The sequence below is a fragment of the Anabrus simplex genome, chromosome 1 (assembly GCF_040414725.1).
Source record: "Anabrus simplex isolate iqAnaSimp1 chromosome 1, ASM4041472v1, whole genome shotgun sequence".
NCBI classification, from domain to species: Eukaryota; Metazoa; Arthropoda; class Insecta; order Orthoptera; family Tettigoniidae; genus Anabrus; species Anabrus simplex.
This window is the reverse complement of record NC_090265.1, coordinates 600599434-600619273: the sequence shown is the minus strand read 5'-3', so window position 1 is coordinate 600619273 and position 19840 is coordinate 600599434. Positions and strand designations below refer to the sequence as shown.

Sequence of the window (19840 nt, the reverse complement as noted above, 5' to 3'; positions counted from 1 at the left end):
TAAATTAGAGTAATGAAACAGATGGAGTTTTATTCGTAACAGTATGCTCCTTTCATTCATGAAACTCTCAAGTTGGTGGTTAACTGTGACTGGGAGAGAGCATTTTTATTATTTATTTATTTATTTATTTATTTATTTATTTATTTATTTATTTATTTATTTATTTATTTATTTATTTATTTATTTATTTATTTATTTATTTATTTATTTATTTATTTTTCCTACAGGCACTCAGTCCATTCATTCATGCTTTCATTCAGTCATACAAAATTAAATGTTTTCTCCCTAACGGCCCGGTTCCGCAGCGCTAGACCAAGAACATGCATTCAATTAATTTCATTCATTCACTCATTCATCCAATCAGTCACTCATTCATTAATGGATGTTTTCTTCCGAGTTAGTGGCTATCCGTGACTGGATGAGAACAGTGTTTATTCATTCATTCATGCACGAACACGATTCAATCATAAAATCATTCATGCACCATTTCATGCAGTCATTCAATTCATTCATGAAACTCTCTCCCAAACTGGTGGCTATCCGTGACTGGGAGAGAGGATTTGTTTTACTTTTTTATTTCTTTCAGGAACTCAGTCCATGTATTCGTCCATTCATTCTTAATACTCTCCCCCCCCCCCCCTCCAGTTGTGGCTATCCGTGACTGGGTGAGAAGTGGTGTTTATTTATTCATTCAATCATTCATTCATTCATTCATTCATTCATTCACGAACACAACTGTGAAATCATGCATCCTCTAACTCATTCATTCATTCATTAAAATCGATGTTGTAATTGTAGTATTCCGTTAAAGTATGTGTAATAATACATGTAATAAGTTATATTCTATTCTGACGTGTGTTCCTCACATGCAGTATTTTATCAGATTTCATCATAATTATTACCAAAATACAATCCACCTCCCACGTAGATGCATATTCTGCGCATGTCCACAACAAACATTTAGTCTATATATAGGACCAGTTGTTTCTAAGAAAAGTGTACTTTCGAGGAACTTATATAATACCATGCGCTCAATCTTTTCTTATTCTTCCTTGAAGGACTGTATTAACACAGGGACGTAAATCCCACATGCACTATCAACCCAAAATTATCCGGACACCTACCTCGAACTGAAGACAGAGTTTGCTGGTAATAAACTCTCTAACAGTCGGCACTAATATGATGATGGTCCGCCTTTTGCCTTTCCATCAGGTGTCGGAACGTTTCCAATGGAATGGCATCCCATTCTTCCTGAAGAACTGTAGCCGGAGAATGTGCTGATGTTGGACAGTAGGCAATGGTATGATGATACCGGAGTTAAAAGTCAGGTTGTGAGTTTCACAAATAGGAAAAGTCCTCTCAGTTTTAATTACTGCATTGATGGGGTGAAAGTTCATTTCGGGGATCATTGTAAGTACCTAGGTGTTAATGTAAGGAAAGATCTTCATTGGGGCAATCACATAAATATGATTGCAAATAAAGGGTACAGATCTCTGCACATGGTTATGGGGGTATTTAAGGGTTATAGTAAGGTTGTAAAGGAGAGGGCACATAAGTCTCTGGTAAGACCCCAACTAGAGTATGGTTCCAGTGTATGGGACTCTCACCAGGATTACTTGATTCAAGAACTGGAAATAATCCAAAGAAAAGCAGCTCGATTTCTTCTGGGTGAATTCCGCCAAAAGAGTAGCGTTACGAAAATATTACTAAGTATGAGCTGGGAAGACTTGGAAGAAAGAAGCCGAGCTGCTCGACTAAGTGGTATGTTCCGAGTGGAGAGATGGCGTGGAATGACATCAGTAGACTAATGTTTGAGTGGTGTCTTTAAAAGAAGGAAAGATTACAATATGAAGATAAAAAGCTGGAATTTAAGAGGACAAATTGGGGCAAATATTCGTTCTTAGGAAGGGGAGTTAGGTATTGGATAACCTACCAAGGGAGATGTTCAATAAATTTCCATTTTTTTTGTAATCGTTTAAGAAAAGGCTAGGAAAATAATCGATAGGGAATCTTCCACCTGGGCGTCTGCCCTAAATGCAGATCAATATCGGTATTGATTGACTGATTGATTGGAAGGTTGGGTCTGGAACTGTTCTAACTCATTCCACAGGTGCTCTATTGGGTTTAGGTCGGGACTGTGGACAGGTCTGTTCAGTTGTAGAATATTATTCTCCTTAAACCGAACTGATTTTCTACGGCATGCAGCTCGAAAGCATTCATAATGTCCTCCTCCGTTTATAGGGCCATGCTGTTCCACAAGGGGACCGAGACTATGCCACGAGAAACATTCCCATACCACAATACCACTGCCTCCAAACTTCACTGTTGGCACTAAACATACTAAGCATATCAAATCCTCCTATCAGGTTGCTACAATTTATAACGTAATTCATCATTCCAAATTATAGTCACACCTGTTTCCACCATTCCAGGATCCAGTGGCACCTCTTTTCACAGCGCGTAAGGTGGCGCTTTTTATTAAGAGGGGACATGTTTGATTAATGGGCAGTTGCTCGATTATGAAATCCCATTACTTTTAATTCCCAACGCACAGCCAAGGGACTGGCTGTATATTTTGGGTAACACCTTGACATACTCGTGATTCTTTCTTCAGACAACCGACGATTTTCTCGCGCTACCCTCTTTGATATTCGTTGGCCCCTGGGTGTCGTCAGATCACGATTATGTTGCGGTCATATTTTCATGTTTCCGCTTTTACATTGCTAACAGATGATTTGGGTACATTCGTAAGGTTAGAAATATCCCTTACAGATATCTTGCTTATGTGGTAACCAATGATTATCCCATGTTGAAAGTCACTGAGCTCATCTGAGCTACTCGTGTTGCTATTCTCCATAGTCGCACTCAGCAATACAAACCACCTAACCTCCTTTTATACGGCTATAATGCGTCATTTGTTGCTGTTTACTAGTGTACATGGATGTCCGGATACTGGTGATCTGACAGTATACGATGACCGAAAAATGAACCCCGCCACCTTGAAGAGAAGCAAGTGACGAGCTACCACGCTCCTACCTAGAGACGGACGCACTTAAATGCCAATATAGATTACCCCAAGGTTCGATTCTGCAAGCTTAAGTATGGGGAGGGGGGGGGCGTCACCTATAAGATTAATGAAGGTAAATGTCAGAGAAATTAAAGATTTTGTCTTACCCAGTCTACTTTCCATATGAAGCACCATCCGGTTGATATATCTGAAACAGAATGGTGTAGTTGCTGTTGACTGTTGAGAAGAATTTTATACTCGATAACACAAATTAATACGAAACATCACTTAGGTACACACGTGAACGCAGTTCTTTTTAATTTTTTTATTTGCTACTTGCTTTACGTCGCACCGACACAGATAGGTCTTATGGCGACGATGGGACAGGGAAGGGCTTGGAGTGGGAAGGAAGCGGCCGTGGCCTTGATTAAGGTACAGCCCCAGCATTTGCCTGGTGTGAAAATGGAAAACCACGGAAAACCATCTTCAGGGCTGCCGACAGTGGGGTTCGAACCTACTATCTCCCGAATACTGGATACTGCAGCTATCGAGCACGGTGAACGCAGTTCTAGAACAAATGGGGTTGAGAGGTAAAATGTGAAAGAGATGAATGTGACCATACTGACTGCCACTGTGAGTTATACGAGGGTGTATTATTTCAGCCTCCGCTTGTACTGGGTGAGTGGATTATCTGTGAAACGTGAACGCAGCATATCTTGATTGCGAGGACAGCTTTACATCAGCCAACATTTCAGGAAGAGGGGAGCCCTACCTAACGTGATATATATGTTGCAGTGAGGAATGTAGTCCTAAACACGTGTGTTTCTTGGTGAAAGGCAGTCTGCCAGAGAAGCTGAAATGGAAAATAATAGGCCTAATTAATCTTTCTTTTAATGAGTGTCCCGTAACAGACTAGTCAACGGTTTAGCTTTCGGATCCCAGAGTCCTCGGTTCGATTTCTGGCCGAGTCACGGGAGTTCAGTCCTGAACAGTTAATTCCCTTGGCTCTAGAACTGAATGTTTGTGCTGTCTTGAACATTCCTGCAACTCACACACAGCATTACCCTCACACTCATACACGGCAGAAGCCTCCGAGCCTTATCGGAAGATCTGCCTTGTGTGGGCTGCTCTAGGCCAATCCAACACGCGCCACGGTTTCTGTGACGCTACGCCTCTGCCACCAACCCAGTCCGTGGCGAACCAAACCCCAACTGTCCTCGCCTGATATTTACTCCATCCCTCCACCACAGCACGCATGCGAGCGAGACGGAAACAACTGCAGAATGGACGATTATTCAGATTATTGTACTGCTCTTGTAAAGCTATACGATGAATTTAACGATTGGTTTCAAGACATGGTGGATATTACACCTCATTTGGAGGTTTTCGTGACACCTTTTGACACAAATATGTTTGTGTGACGTGACGTAACGCGACAAAATATATAACTGAAGTGACGTCACAAAATGTTTTACTTAGCAACAGTAACCTTGAAAGGTGTACGGGCTGTAGATTTGTATAAATACAGCGTGATTCAGCCGCCCCTTTCCATGTAGTTTTACGCAACCCATAATATTCATCATCATCATCATCTGTTTACCCTCCAGGTTCGGTTTTTCCCTCGGACTGAGCGAGGGATCCCACCTCTACCGCCTCAAGGGCAGTGTCCTGGAGCTTCAGACTCTTGGTCGGGGATACAACTGGGGAGTATGACCAGTACCTCGCCCAGGCGGCCTCACCTGCTATAGTGAACAGGGGCCTAGTAGGGGGATGGGAAGATTGGAAGGGATAGGCAAGGATGAGGGAAGGAAGCGGCCGTGGCCTTAAGATAGGTACCATCCCGGCATTTGCCTGGAGGTGAAGTGGGAAACCACGGAAAACCACTTCGAGGATGGCTGAGGTGGGAATTGAACCCACCTCTACTCAGTTGACCTCCCGAGGCTGAGTGGACCCCGTTCCAGCCCTCGTACCACTTTTCAAATTTCGTGGCAGAGCCGGGAATCGAACCCGGACCTCCGGGGGTGGCAGCTAATCACGCTAACCACTACACCACAGAGGCGGCCTCATAATATTCATTCCGTTCTGAAAACATCTGCCCTGCCGGTATGCTCAGACAACATAACCGGATATCTTGGTATTTACCGCTTCACCATGATAGGACGCCGTAATGTTACACTCGTATTAAACACTGCAAGACATGCGTGTGCCTTCTATATCACATGAATATGATAAGCCGGCGAAACACTAAATTGATATTGCGACCGCAGTTAACCTAATACTTGCTATGAGCTGCCCACTGTGCCGTACGGAACCGTAGTGTAGTTGGCAAAGGCGTGGCGGAGCGGGCTTGCATGTCAAGTAGGAGGTTCGAGTCCGGGGCGGAGATTACAAAATTTTGAAATATTTGTTTAATGCATATCGCACGCAATGTAAGTTCAATACCCGCTTTCATGCAAATTGTGTGTGAATAAATGTGTTTGTGGCCCTAAGAAGCGCCCATTAGTTAGCAGGCCGGACACATGCAGACCGGAAGGAATAAGAACACAAATGCCATAACAATGTTTTACCGCAGCAAATGCTCGATGTGATGACAGTTTTGGTTTATGCACATTCGGTCCCGGTGCCCAATAGATCATCTTGCGTGCTGAAGCATTCCAGGTGTAATTGTTCGGCAGGCATTCGTGATGAGTTGCCGGACCTGGTCAGGATTTTCCGGCGCTTGAGTGTAAACGACGTTCTTCAAATGTCCCCACAAGAAGAAGTCTAACGGCGTTAAATCCGGTGATCTGTCGGCCAAGAAGCAGGGTCTCCTCGTCCTATCCATTTCCCTGGAAGTTCCTCGTTCAGATGATTACGAACGGGCAAAGTCGAATGTGGTAGAGATCTATCGTGTTGCAACCACATCGTCAAACGATCGTGCAAGGGCACATCCTCCAGCAGCAGCGGGAGTTTCTGACGCAGAAAGTGCAGGTAGCGTGGGCCCATCCAATGGCCCTTAAAGAAATAAGATCCAATCAGGCGATCCCCCAAGATTCCACATCAAACTTTCACTCCCCATCGTACCTGATAGGCCGCCTGTCGCACCCAGTGAGGATTGTCCGGACTGCAATAGTGCATATTGTGGAGATTGACGTTCCCATTATTGTGGAAGCGCGATTCGTCCGAGAACAAGATATGCGATACTAATGCTGCGTCATTGTCCAGCCCGCCTAATAGGCATCCACAGAACTCCATTCGAGCTTCGAAATCCCGCCCATGGAGCTCTTGGTGAAGCTCCAGGTGGTATGGGTGAAATTTATGTTCATTCAGTATTCGCCAGACGGGCGGCTGGCTGGTGCTTACCTGTCGTGCAATCACCCCTGTACTGATGTGTGGATTATTACGAATTGTCTCCAGAACGGCCTCTTCTGTTTCACCCGATGTAACGGGCCTATCGCGGACTGGTGGCTGGTTGGAAATCGCGCCTGTTGACCTTAGGCGTCTTTCAACATTACAGAATGTCGTAGCAACCGGGTGTCGTCTGTCGAGATCCCGTTCCTGGTACAGACGTAGTGCCTCGCACGCGTTTTGTCTTGCTTCCCCATAAATGAGGAGCATATCAACGTATTCCTCTGTGGAAAACATGCCGAATGATAGCAGAGATGACAGTACATTCAGGCCCTAACCAGTGGAGTATGCACAGAGCACAAGATGAATAACAGAGTCATTCTACTGTTTGAATATGGCAAACGTGGGCCTGTGTTTACGTATTTAAACATCATACCGACTCAAAAATATTTGAACAATGCAGGATTCGAATCTCCGCTGGCACATTCCGTCGATTGCTAGGCGACCGCCTAACCACATCCGCTACGCTACACTGCTGCAAACATGCTGGTAGTACGACGAGAGCAGAGTACATACGCCATCCGGTTCGGTGTTTAAGATATTAATTACCGCACTGTTACCTAGTTTTATTCATTGATTCCCCTCTTCGTTACACCCGGTCACGAGGCACGACACATTAACATAGTTACATGGTAAAAGGACGTTGCTACATGATTTCAAGGGGTCATGTTTTGCGAACGGATGATATAACACTTCGCTAGGGTTCAGAGTCGTGTGAAAAATGTGCTCACTGAACATTAGTACTATACAGTAAGCCTGCAGGGGAATAGCACCCCTATAATCATGTACGTGTGCTACAGCAAACGATATTGGAAGGGGTTGCTGAATCACACTGTATAGTGTGTTGAAATAGAAGGCACGTAAGATACGTATTGTATTAGCACGTCCAACTAGATCTACACCGCATCAAATTGACCGTGGTAGTACTGACGTTCAGATCGATGGCCTTCCTCTTACGGTACACACTGTAGAACTAATACGTAAATCCACAGCCTCCTGTTTAGGGTACGTATGTTCTTATGGCTGTCGGTCACCTGAAATGAGCAGCCATTGATGTTTTACTTTAACAGTGACCTTGAGAGGTGCACCGGCTGTAGAGTTGTATTAAAAAGAACCTCTGTACCCACCTCTGTGAAATGATGCAAATAAATTGTTCGTTATCAATTTATTTATTTATCAATTTATCAGTTTAATTTATTGAAGGACATATTCATGATCATTAGCTTTTCGCAAAGGGAAAATCTTTAATATCTTCTGACAAGACACCATGTAACAACTTGGGCTGGCTGAACTTCAAATTGACACTGCCATTTACAGGTGGCGACCTCATTAAGTTTTATAAAGAGCCTGAATCAACAGGAATTTCAATGTCTTCATTCACTCGCCCTGCGATCGAGTGCAATCTTTAGTAGTACCTACGTTCGGCAACAATAATTATTTTCCAAAATGAATTTCAACTAACAAGACGAGATTCTGTTTGTCATACTTGCCATTTGAAGAAGCTGTTTTGAGAAGTGATTCATCGAACACTATCACCCCAAACATAGGACAATTAATTGCGTCCGAACACTGGCAAAAGTTAAGTCGATGAACCTTAACAGACGAGAATTTAAATGAGCCTTTAGGGGGCATGATTATACCTCAATCATAGCGTGTAGAACAGAAGTGCTCACGTCGGGCTTTTCGTCCCGCGGGCACACGGCATATAAGAGGGCGCTTGAGGTGGGCCACCGTCAGGATAGGTATGGGCTTCTAGGGAGGTGTAACTGTTGTGGGGGGTAATCACCACTACACGGCCTGCGCAGCACTTAAGGAGGCGCCGGTGTGCGCCAACTGCGCAAGGGGCACGGCCTCTCATCGTAGTTGCCCGGTTTACTGGGGCATGGCCCGGGCAGAGAGGAAGGAGGCTCGAAGTCATGTCCCACCCCCAGTTGAGGAGGCCCCCGCCTTGGTGGGCTTGGCCTCATTCTCCGGGATCGGAGACTCGGCACGAGGGACTCCAAGGGGATCGAGTGGTGCGACAGGCTCTAGTGGCTATTGCCGCATGGCTCGGCAACCGGGAATGCACGAGCTAGTCACGGTAGTGTCCAGAAGGACTGATCCCCTGGATAACTTGACTGGCGAGAATATGGCTTATGAGTTGTACATGGCATATATTCTCAAATTAACGCTACCCTGGAACTTTCCAGAACCATATCCTTGCATGTGCTACACACACCTAGTAAGATTTTAAATGTAGGCTCTTTCTTTTTTCCGCATATGTGGTTTTGTCCTGACCTTAATACCACGCCTTAATACCACCTTACCAATACAAAGTCTGCCTGGTAGCATGCCTGGCATGGAAACTGGCCGATACTTCTGTAGTATTACTTCTCAATCCTCCCTGCTATCTCTTCTTAGAAAATAATAGTATGTCGGAGGCGATATAGATTAGAGTCGATCACCATACGGGGAGTGCGAGCACGGGAAGCCCCCAGGAAAAAAAGGGCCAGCAATCAGTGTGTGCGATTCAGCGACAGCAATAGTATTTAGGGAATAGTGTAATTTTTTAAACTTCCAGTTGATAGAAATCCAAGTAATTTGCAATATAATTTACGTTATAAAAGTTAGTTATTTCTGTTCTGTTTATGTACATTGACCGGATGCAATGAAGAGGTTACCGGCAACACAAAATATTTTTGTACAAAAATTACAATTTTCAGTACTATATTTTAAAAGAGATGTGGCTTTTTTTACATTTTGCTTTATATCGCACCGAAATAGATAGGTCTTACGGCGAAAATGGGTTGGGAAGAGGCAAGAAGTGGGCAGGAAACGACCGTAATGTAAAGCCCCTGGATTTTCCATTCGTAAAAATGGGAAATCACGGAAAACCATCTTCAGGGTTGTCGACAATGGGGTTCGAACCCACTACCTCCCGGATGCAAGCTACGTGACCCAAACTGCGCAGCCACTTCCTCAGAGGGGTGTGCTTTAGAAACATTCCTTACATAAATAATAACGAATAAAGCGTATAAGCTGTGGCTTTTTGTTGTTGTTGTTGTTGTTGTTGGGTTTAAATGATCTGATAACTTATTAACAATCTAATCATGTTTACCGGGAATAACATTACTTAAATAATTTATTTGAAGAAATGCTGCATATCTTTTGCCATTGCAATAGCAATGTTGTTATATTTGGATAGCTAATGTCTGTGTCTTCACTAGAGATGAAACGCACCCGCTATCTAGAGGCTAGCTATTATTATCAGTGGATGTTTGGTAAGTTTTAAAAACCAGTTTCAGAAACTCAATGAACAGTGAAAGTCACATAGCATTATAATACTGTTTAAAATAAAGCATTAAACTTGGTGAGGTACGTAAATATGTTTTACTGAATTAATAAAAGGAACTTAACTTTTCTTTGTGGAAATTCTATCATTTTCATCCAAGTAATAGTAAATCGTAGTTTGCACACTTCAACTCCGGATATTTGTACATTGCAACATGAAACATGTAACCTGTCAGTTTTCTTTGAATGTGTATAGGAAAGTAAAATCATGTATGTTAATGTTTTTAAACTATTTGCTTTACATCGCATCGATATGTAATAGTGTAACCGTTCATCAACATGCCATAGGCATGTTAGGAGGTTTGGTCAATTATAGATGCCGTTTTCCGCGACATTCTGTGACATATAATGTGGTAATTAGCAGTCTACATGCCGAACCGGGATGTGATTTACGATAGCCCAGCCCGAAGGGAGCAGTTTTCTGCGCTGTAACGAGAAAAGGATAGCGCAGTACTGCTGAACCTTGAAATCGCGCTCTCTTTTCGTGTGAGCGATATGGAAGGATGACGCTACGCGTGGAAATGTAGGTTGTCGGAGAGTGGGCTGAGTTAAGGTGTGTTAACCCCTGAGAAATAAATGCCCTCTACTAATTCAACACCGCATTCACTGGTGCCACTTCACCATAATTTACTAAAAAGAGGAAGAAGAAGAAGAACACCTTCATCTGAAATAATTTTTGGAAATTTATGAGTCAGGTCTTAGAACCGATGTATTTAATTTAATGCTAATTGTTGATGCCTATAAATGCAATACTTTAATAGTGGATCGGTAATGACGCCTGTCATACAGTGGTACGCAGAGTAAAGATGACTGCTGAAATCTGACAACGTGTGGAAAAAAGTGGGAGATCTTGCGTGATGAACCATGACGCGTGATTTTCTAAAAGGACGCTTTTGAGATTGTGAATGACCCACTGATCGCTTTAGTTTGATATGCGATCAGTAGAAAGTAGAGGTCACAAGCTATAATTTGAGTGTTTTCACGTCGCTGAAAGATTCCGATTACCGGACCTTCAAATTCAGCAGGGGCATAATTTACCTCCCCCGTGATCATTTTGTCCGGAGGCTATAAGTAGAGCCAGGACTTAGATACAGTATCTCATTGTCATTTGTGTAGCTGCAGTACTAACACGTTAGGGGTGAACTTGGATATCAGTTTATGAAGTGTTGTGTCATAGAAGAAAAACACATCAGTGCAATGTAAAATATCGCGAAATAAGCCGTGTGGTACCAGACAATGTACAGTATTGGTGAATAGAAGCCTTATCTCACCATTCAATATTTCAGATAAGAACAACAGTCAGTTGCGCCTCATGATGCAATAACCAGTGAAAGGGTAAACGCATCAGGTTGTTTAGAGGTAGTGAGACAGTTAATTATATTCAGTAATCAATAATAACCGATCCAAAGCATTTTACGAGTGAGTGACGTTCAGTAAAATTAAAGAATTATTCCTGACAAATTTAGCGTTTGCATACTCCATGGACACTCGTGGTGATAGACTGTGTGATTAATGGGGAAATGAACAGTGATTTCTACAAACTTGCCACTATTTGCATTGATCTATTTAAAGTATCAGTGTATCTTATCAGCAGTAGATCCCTTTGAAAGTACATAAGCAGTGTTTAATAACTGATCTCCCATTTTGCCTGTATGTTCGTGTGTGGTCGTCGAACCCCGATATCTGGAGCCTACAAGAATCGCGCCTAAGTGCCTGCAGTTATTCTACAGGAAACGCCCAGAGACTTAACTAAGAAGACCACAGTTCGAGATATGGATCGTGGTAGTACGATGAGGAACCAAAGACTATCAAAGAGAAGACCGCTCATCACGACGGAGTAAAACCCTAAGAGGTACCTCGAAATGACGGCAAACCATACCCAGCATTTGATAAGTACATATTTGAATATATTAAACCACGAGATTTGCATGCCAGTAGCAATTCTTATTTTTATAAATCTTAGAATGTTATAATTAATAACAATATTAAATGTAGGGAACACTATACGCGTGTGACTGCGAAAATATTTATTAGTTAGGATTTTCAAGTGATTTAAGAATAAGCATTGATATTTAGTAGGTTTATTTGCATGAATTATTATATAGATCCCACAAATTCTTAGTTTATATGAAGCACATATTTGGGAAGAATAGCGATTTAGCTAAACTTATAATTTCTTCGTAATGTTACTATCTGGTAAAGATTTTCATAGTAGTTTGAATATAAACTATATGTTTGCTTCAAGGTGATTCAGGTATTATAGATCCCGTGTGATAATAGATGATCATTGAAGATGTCCCAAACCGAGGTATTTTGCGACTTACATAGATATGCGAGAAGAATTAAATAACCTGTAAGAATGGAGTCTTCTCTGTAAATTAATGGAACGGATTTGAGATACGGTCGTATGATATGGAAGGGTGAAGCTGTAACATGTTATGTTGTTGGAATGGTAAAGGATAATAATAATTATGACTGTTGTGATATATTGAATTGGGCTGAATATATAGCCAAATAATGAATAATAAGAGGTAATGGCTCTCAAATGAATGCGTACTTGAGAACAAGCCGAGATGATATATATATAAAAGAAAGAAAGAAAGAAAGAAAGAAAGAAAGAAAGAAAGAAGATATGATATGACGAGTTCAATGTGTTTTTGTAGCCACGGAGCTGGTCACACAGCTGTTGTCATGATTGACAGTTTTACTACGTGCGACTTAGGGTCGAGGAAGATTCCGTAGTTTCCAGCAAAGCGTAAGGTTTACCAGCGAGATCCTTTTCATTCGCCATAGCAGTCTCAATTCCATTCTAATGATACGTTATAAGTAATGAGGATAATTTTCTGATTTTGCGAAGGATAGATCCCTTCCCGTGTTTATGAATTAAATTAGCTTGTGATTGGAGTTTAAAATTTTTACCTTGGGAGCTGAAGTACTTGAGTTCGACCCATGTTGGAGCGAAGAATTTAACCAGATACTATGGCTTGGTTAGACTAAGCCATGATCTTCGAGATGTATTGTGTGATATATGTTTGATATGTTTTTATGTAATGTGTTTATGTGTTTTATTATTTCCCAAAGTGTTCTGTGGTGATGGGTTCGATTCCAGCGTTGGCTGATTTTTCTTTGAATATAATTTATTAGGTAAACCCAGGATACACGTATGTGTTCAGTGTAAATATATAATTGTTATGGTCAAACGGACCATGTGTTTGATATACGGCGATGCAATCTCGTGTTTTAAAGGAAAAGTACTTATGGGAATTATACTTTCTACAACCATGATAATTAACCAAATGATTTGAGGTATGCCGAGGACCAACTACAACTATGAATAAACTACAAGGACACGAAATCATACTACATATATAATTTTTGCATTATTCTTGACTGTTTCTTGTTCATGTGTTGTAGTATGGTAACATCTCGTGTGATTTTTATCAGTATAATAAAATGTTTAGCAAATAAAATTTTAACGTATATTCTTCTCATTTAATAATATTAGTGTATTCCACTCACATTACAGAATCCTACTTTCGTTATATTTTATGTAGTGCCTATTTTTATTTTTCGAACATGCCATTGCCGTATGCTTTATGAGTTCAGCCGGTGACGAAATGAAAGTAGGGAGGACGAGACTTCAAACCTGGTAAGTGACTTCTGGAGGTTCTCATCCAACTATTCCACCTATACATCTGTTTGTGAAACCAAATTATGTAATAATTGCCCTAAATTACCCAGTATGGGTACAATAGGAAAGGGCTAGGAGTGGGAGGGAAACGACTGTGGCCTTGATTATGGTACAGCCTTTTGTGAAAATGGGAAACAACGGAAAACAATCTTCACAGCTGTCAACAGTGGGTTTCGAACCCATTATCTCTCGAATGCAAGCTGATAATTACGTGCCCAAACCGCGCGGCCACTCACTCGGTTGTCTATTAATATCGAGCGCAATATAAATCAAATCTTCTTACGATTATAGTGTCTTCTTTATGCGTTCTCCAATCAACATTTCGTTGAATGGTGCGAGGAGAGCTTCGTAGTCAATATTGAACGTGACTACTCCTGTCTGGCGCCGATCGTGTTCGTTCTCGTACGCTTAGGGCGTAAGCTGCTCGCATTTCAGACACGCAAGCCCGGCCGAGCAGCTCTGCTCCACACTTGTTGTTTGTTGTTTAAAGGGGTCTAACATTTAAGTCATCGGCCCAGTGTTCCACATTAATACACAGTTCTCTATTCACAGCAGAACCTCCGTTCTTCGTCGGAAGATCTGCCTTGTGAGGGCTGCTCTCGGCCAGGCCAGTCCAACTCGCACTACGGTTGGTGGCAGAGTCGTAATTCCTGAACAATTTTCCTAAAATACTCTTACTAAGATTTCTGCAAAAAGCCTCCGTGGCTCAGACGGCAGCGCGCCGACCTCTCACCGCTGGGTTCCGTGGTTCAAATCCCGGTCACTCCATGTGAGATTTGTGCTGGACAAAGCGGAGGCGGGACAGGTACTTCGGGTACTCCGGTTTTCCCTGTCCCATTTCATTCCAGCAACACTCTCCAGTATCATTTCATTTCATCTGCCATTCAATAATCATTGCCCCAGAGGAGTGCGACAGGCTTCGGCAGGTGGCACAATTCCTATCCTCGCCGCAATATGGGGCTACATTCATTCCACTCCTGTCACGGTCGAATGACTGGACACAGGCTGTGGGGTTTCATTTTCAAGATTTCTGCAAACGGGAATTATCTACCTTTACTTCCGTGCAAGTGGCTTCAGAGTTTATTAAGTTAACAAGTAAGACCATGATTTTATAACACTGGAAATAAGTGGACCTTCATTAGGCTGCCACTCACGTGTCACGAGTTGAATAGCGAATTTATTATACTGGACGGAAGCACACACTCTGCGGCGCACGAAGCCGTCACGATACACTTCGCTTAACAGATAAGCCTAGGCCACACACTTGGCGATGTTCTCCTTGCTAGATCACGCCACAAGTTCCTGCTGATAGAAAAATCGACAAGAAAATCCTTGTGACAGCCCTAAGACTCAATCGACATAGAAATAAATAAATAAATAAATAAATAAATAAATAAATAAATAAATAAATAAATAAATAAATAAATAAATAAATAAATAAATAAATAAATCTTTCAAGAACAATGTGTGCAAGTGAGCGTTGAATATGTATGCGTGCGCGTGTGAGAGTTGTTATGAACTAGTATGGGCTCGGAAGAGTGTGTACACATGGGTATGAGTGAGGGTACGAACGACTGTGTCTTGTTAATCTTATTATGTATGGTATAAATTAAGATCGTCCGCCTCTGTGGTGCAGTGGTTAGCGTGATTAGCTGCCACCCCCGGAGGCCCGGGTTCGATTTCCGGCTCTGCCACGAAATTTGAAAAGTGGTACGAGGGCTGGAACGGGGTCCACTCAGCCTCGGGAGGTCAACTGAGTAGAGGTGGGTTCGATTCCCACCTCAGCCATCCTGGAAGTGGTTTACCGTGGTTTCCCACTTCTCCTCCAGGCGAATGCCGGGATGGTACCTAACTTAAGGCCACGGCCGCTTCCTTCCCTCTTCCTTGCCTATCCCTTCCAATCTTCCCATCCCTCCACAAGGCCCCTGTTCAGCATAGCAGGTGAGGCCGCCTGGGCGAGGTACTGGTCATACTCCCCAGTTGTATCCCCCGACCAAGAGTCTGAAGCTCCAGGACACTGCCTTTGAGGCGGTAGAGGTGGGATCCCTCGCTAAGTCCGAGGGAAAAACCGACCCTGGAGGGTAAACAGATGATGATGATGATGATGATAAATTAAGATCATTATTATTCTAAGAGTACAGTGTTTGGAGTGTAAATATGTACATTTACATATTTATTTATAATTGTCTATACATCTGTAAATATTCTTTTTTTTTTTTTTTTACTAGTTGCTTTACGTCCGCATCGACACAGATAGGTCTTATGGCGACGATGGGATGGGAAAGGGCTAGGAGTGGGAAGGAAGCAGCCGTGGCCTTAATTAAGGTACAGCCCCAGCATTTGCCTGGTGTGAAAATGGGAAACCACGGAAAATCATCTTCAGGGCTGCCGACAGTGGGGTTCGAACGCACTATCTCCCGAATACTGGATACTGGCCGCACTTAAGCGACTGCAGCTATCGAGCTCGGTTGTAAATATTCAGTAGAGTTTATGTGAAAATACATATGTGGGGATGGAGGCACTTCCGTGTATGTGGGGCTTACCCTTTCTCCATTGTACCCTCGTTTGTAAGTGTAAGATTTAAAGGTACCGTAATAATAATAATAATAATAATAATAATAATAATAATAATAATAATAATAATAATAATTGCTTTACGTCCCACTAACTACATTTACAGTTTTCGGAGAGAATCTAATTTTCTCTGTCAGGTTTGAAACCCGATTGGGATCCGGAAGGCACCCTCTACTATTTAAATTTTTTTTAAAATTTAACTCGATGGTCATATCGCTACTTACATTAAATGTATAAATATTAAACAATTTACTATTTTACATAAATAAAAGACTTACATTGAACATACAATCTGTATAAAAACCTTTATACTCGTATTTGGTAATATAAACAAGAATCGGTTTTTAAAAAATTGGAAGGATAGTGAAGGAGAGTCAGTGCCTTTTGCAGCTCATTAGGAATACTGTGGTATTTTCGCTGTTGATTATACAGTTGACATTCAGTTATTATATGCTTGATGGTCAAGGTTGAGTTACCTACACTGCAGATGGGATGTGGCTCTTTTCTTAGAAGATAACTGTGGGTTAGCTTTGAGTGTCGTATCTTCAGTCATGATCTTGCCTGAGTACTGGAACTGGATGTTATTTCATGAAGTTTGTTCGCTATCACTTAGTGGATGTCTCGTAGCTTCTTTCGCTGCCTGATCAGCAGACTCATTACCTTGGATTCCACTGTGTGAAGGTATCCATATTATGGTAAAACGTTTTCCAACGTTCTTGATTTCTTGAAAGAGGAAGAGTTCTAAGAGTTTCTAATCGCAGTTAATGCACTTTCGGAGTCAGAAAAAAATATAAATGAATTGGAATAATTTGTTTGTAAAATCTGTAAAATAGCCTGTTTAAGAGCAAAGAGTTCGTTAGAAATGACAGTGTAGAAATCAGGCAGTCTAAAGAGCATGCTGTGATGAGGGTATATTACGGCACAACCATTCCTTTCGCTGCACTTTGATCCATCGGTATAAATTAGACTGTGTTTTAGGTGTCTACTTCAAATCTCATTGAATAATTGTTAGTCTGAACTTTAGCATTGTTGATTATTTCTAGGTTGATTGTTGGCAGAGTCCTTTTCCAAGGTGGAGGTATAAGAGATTGGTCGGTGTGGTCTACTATTGATCCTTGGGGGAAATAATAATAATAATACTAATACTAATAATAATAATAATAATAATAATAATAATAATAATAATAATAATAATAATAATAATAATAATAATAAAAGAGCCTTCGTGGCTCAGACGGTAGCGTGCCGGCCTCTCACCGCTGGGTTCCGTGGTTCAAATCTCGGTCACTCCATGTGAGATTTGTGCTGGACAAAGCGCAGGCGGGACAGGTATTTCTCCGGGTACTCCGGTTTTCCCTGTCGTATTTCATTCCAGCAACATTCTCCAATATAATTTCATTTCATCTGTCATTCATTAATCATTACCTCAGAGGAGTGCGACAGGCTTCGGCAGCCGGCACAATTCCTATCCTCGCCGCTAGATTGGGGCTTCATTCATTCCATTCCTGACCCGGTCGAATGACTGGAAACAGGCTGTGGATTTTCAATAATAATAATAATAATAATAATAATAATAATAATAATAATAATAATAATAATAATAATGAGTTTCAATTGATTTGCTTTATTTCCGTGTCCGGGAGACACATTCAATTTTCTTTTTCCAGAACTCTGCACCTCGTACCCTCTTCAGGTTGACCACGAGATCTTACTAAGTGCAGGATTCGTTTATCTCTTGGCACGTGAGTGGATGCCCTGGAGACGGGATCTCTTCGCATTCGCATCTCGCGTCTGCAGCGTACCTCCACTTCACAAGATTGTTTGGACAATTGGACACCGGTTTCCTCATCCGGTTGAATGTCCTTCAAGTCCCATACGGTAACTGTGCACACTACTCGTTTCTTCTTTAGGAAGGAAGCCTTCCAGAATTGGTGCCGTTTCCTTCCAGAGTGACACACGCCGGATCTCTGATTTGGTCTGAAGGGCCCCTGTCTTCTTGACAAAGCTCCTGCTAGAAATGAGGCGGCGTGCGGTCACCGATTTGTTGAATATCGTGTGCTTGGGGTCCTTCGCAAGAGAGTGTACATCTGCATTAAAGGCGGTCTCAGGCAACCAGTGACTATGCGGGCAGACAAAACGTATTTTTAACAATTTTGTCTCAAAACCAAAAACCAGCAATTTTCTAGTACGTACGTTAACAACAAGAAAGACGTCGAAGAAATGGGGCTACGGCTAGGAGGTGCCCACAAACAAGACCTTTTCAGAACATGCATCGTGACTTTTGAGACTTTCCGAGATAAGAAATGGACAACTGGTGCATAACGGTCGTACGAACGCCGTGCTCGACACAGCAAGCTAGTAAAAACCAGCTGAATCAGTCGAACAATGAATAAACACCAGAATGTATAATGAAACTTACAAAGGGCTCTACGAAAGTTTTGCAATACGCAAAAACAGTTGGCTGGACACCCCTGTTATGGTGAGGGATGAAAATAGGAGTGAAAACCGGTCTAGAAGACAGCAAGGCGCGACCTTCACGCCGGTTGTTACCAAACAGTGGGAATGAAAGCAAGTTGAGATGTGGTCTAAAGGTGAATATCGCGCAATTATCCGCAACAATTTTGCTCGTGGATTAACTGTTGACCAGTGCCTGGAGGAAATGACTCCTGTGTTGGGGGAATACTGTCCACAACGGACAACAATTTTCTGCTGGTACAAAGAGTTCCAGAGTGGAAATTTTGGGGTTGAAGACGATCCTCGTTCTGGGCGATCGTCTGAATCAGTGACTGAGGAAAACATTGAAGCTGTGAGCAAGAGAGGCGATTGACATAGCGGCAGATAGAAGAGACCCTCCACATCCCTGCACCAGCTATTCATTCAATTCTACACGATCATCTCCATGTTAGAAAGGTTTGTTCCCTTTGGGTGCCCCATTCACTTTCAGAGGAACAACGGGTACATCGAGTGAAATGGTGCCGAAAAATGCTAAAACAGTTTGAAAATGGGACTTCGAATAACGTCAATAGCATCATTAAAGGTGACAAAACTTGGCGTTATTATTACGATGCCCCAACAAAATCCCAGAACAAGGTGTGGCTGTTTGAAGATGAGGGTACTCCTGTGACCGTGCGAAAGTCAAGGTCAGTGAAGAAAAGGATGACTGCAGTATTCTTCACTAAATGGGGTATCCTGAGTCGGGTTGTGCTAGAAGCATAAAGGGCAGTTACTGCGAAGAGGTACAGTGAGACATGTCTCCTAAGGTCATCCAGGCTCCAGCTCCGTCCAAGATCACGGCTCATCACTTGACTCTTGCATCACGACAATGCGCCAGAAAATCGTTCTAATGTAACAATGGATTTTCTTGCCAGATCAGTGTTGAGTGTGCTTGATCACCCTCCATACAGTCCTGATCTTGCCCCATGTGACTTCGCACTCTTCCCAGGAGTGAAGATGAAGCTGAAAGGGCGGCGTTTTGCATCCGACGAGGAGCTTCTGGCAGCATGGGATCAAGAGTGTAAAAATGTAACCGAAGAAAAGTGGCAGAGTTGGCTCAGTGACTGGTTTCGACGTATGGAGAAGTGTATTGAGTGTGGTGGAAATTATTTTGAAAAATCTAAAGCGTTCACTCACATTGCAAAACTTTCCTAGTGCCCTTTGTATCTTGATCACTAGTTGGCCGATTAGCAAATAATAAATGCATGAATTTAAATAATATGAAGCATTTCTCTCTGTCTACCGTTTAATATGCAACAGTGGGAACTCTATGAAACATTATTCCTCTATCTGTTTAACATCTTACTAAAACTTTTCTGCGGTATCGGGGATGAGGAAAAGGACTGAGAAGGTCCATT

The 19840-nt window shown here is 42.2% G+C and overlaps 1 protein-coding gene across 6 annotated transcripts in view; it reads right to left on the bottom strand.

Annotated features, from left to right (window-relative positions):
- Positions 1-19840, bottom strand: part of LOC136857189 (inverted formin-2) — a 506484-nt gene that overhangs the window by 422495 nt on the left and 64149 nt on the right. For 4 of the 6 annotated variants that reach the window (XM_067135641.2, XM_067135643.2, XM_067135640.2 and 1 more), the window contains exon 2: positions 3175-3215. The exons of the other annotated variants lie outside the window; for them this stretch is intronic. In XM_067135641.2, coding sequence (XP_066991742.2) covers positions 3175-3215 — 41 coding nt within the window. The remainder of the gene's footprint in view (positions 1-3174; positions 3216-19840) is intronic. 6 annotated transcript variants of the gene reach the window in all.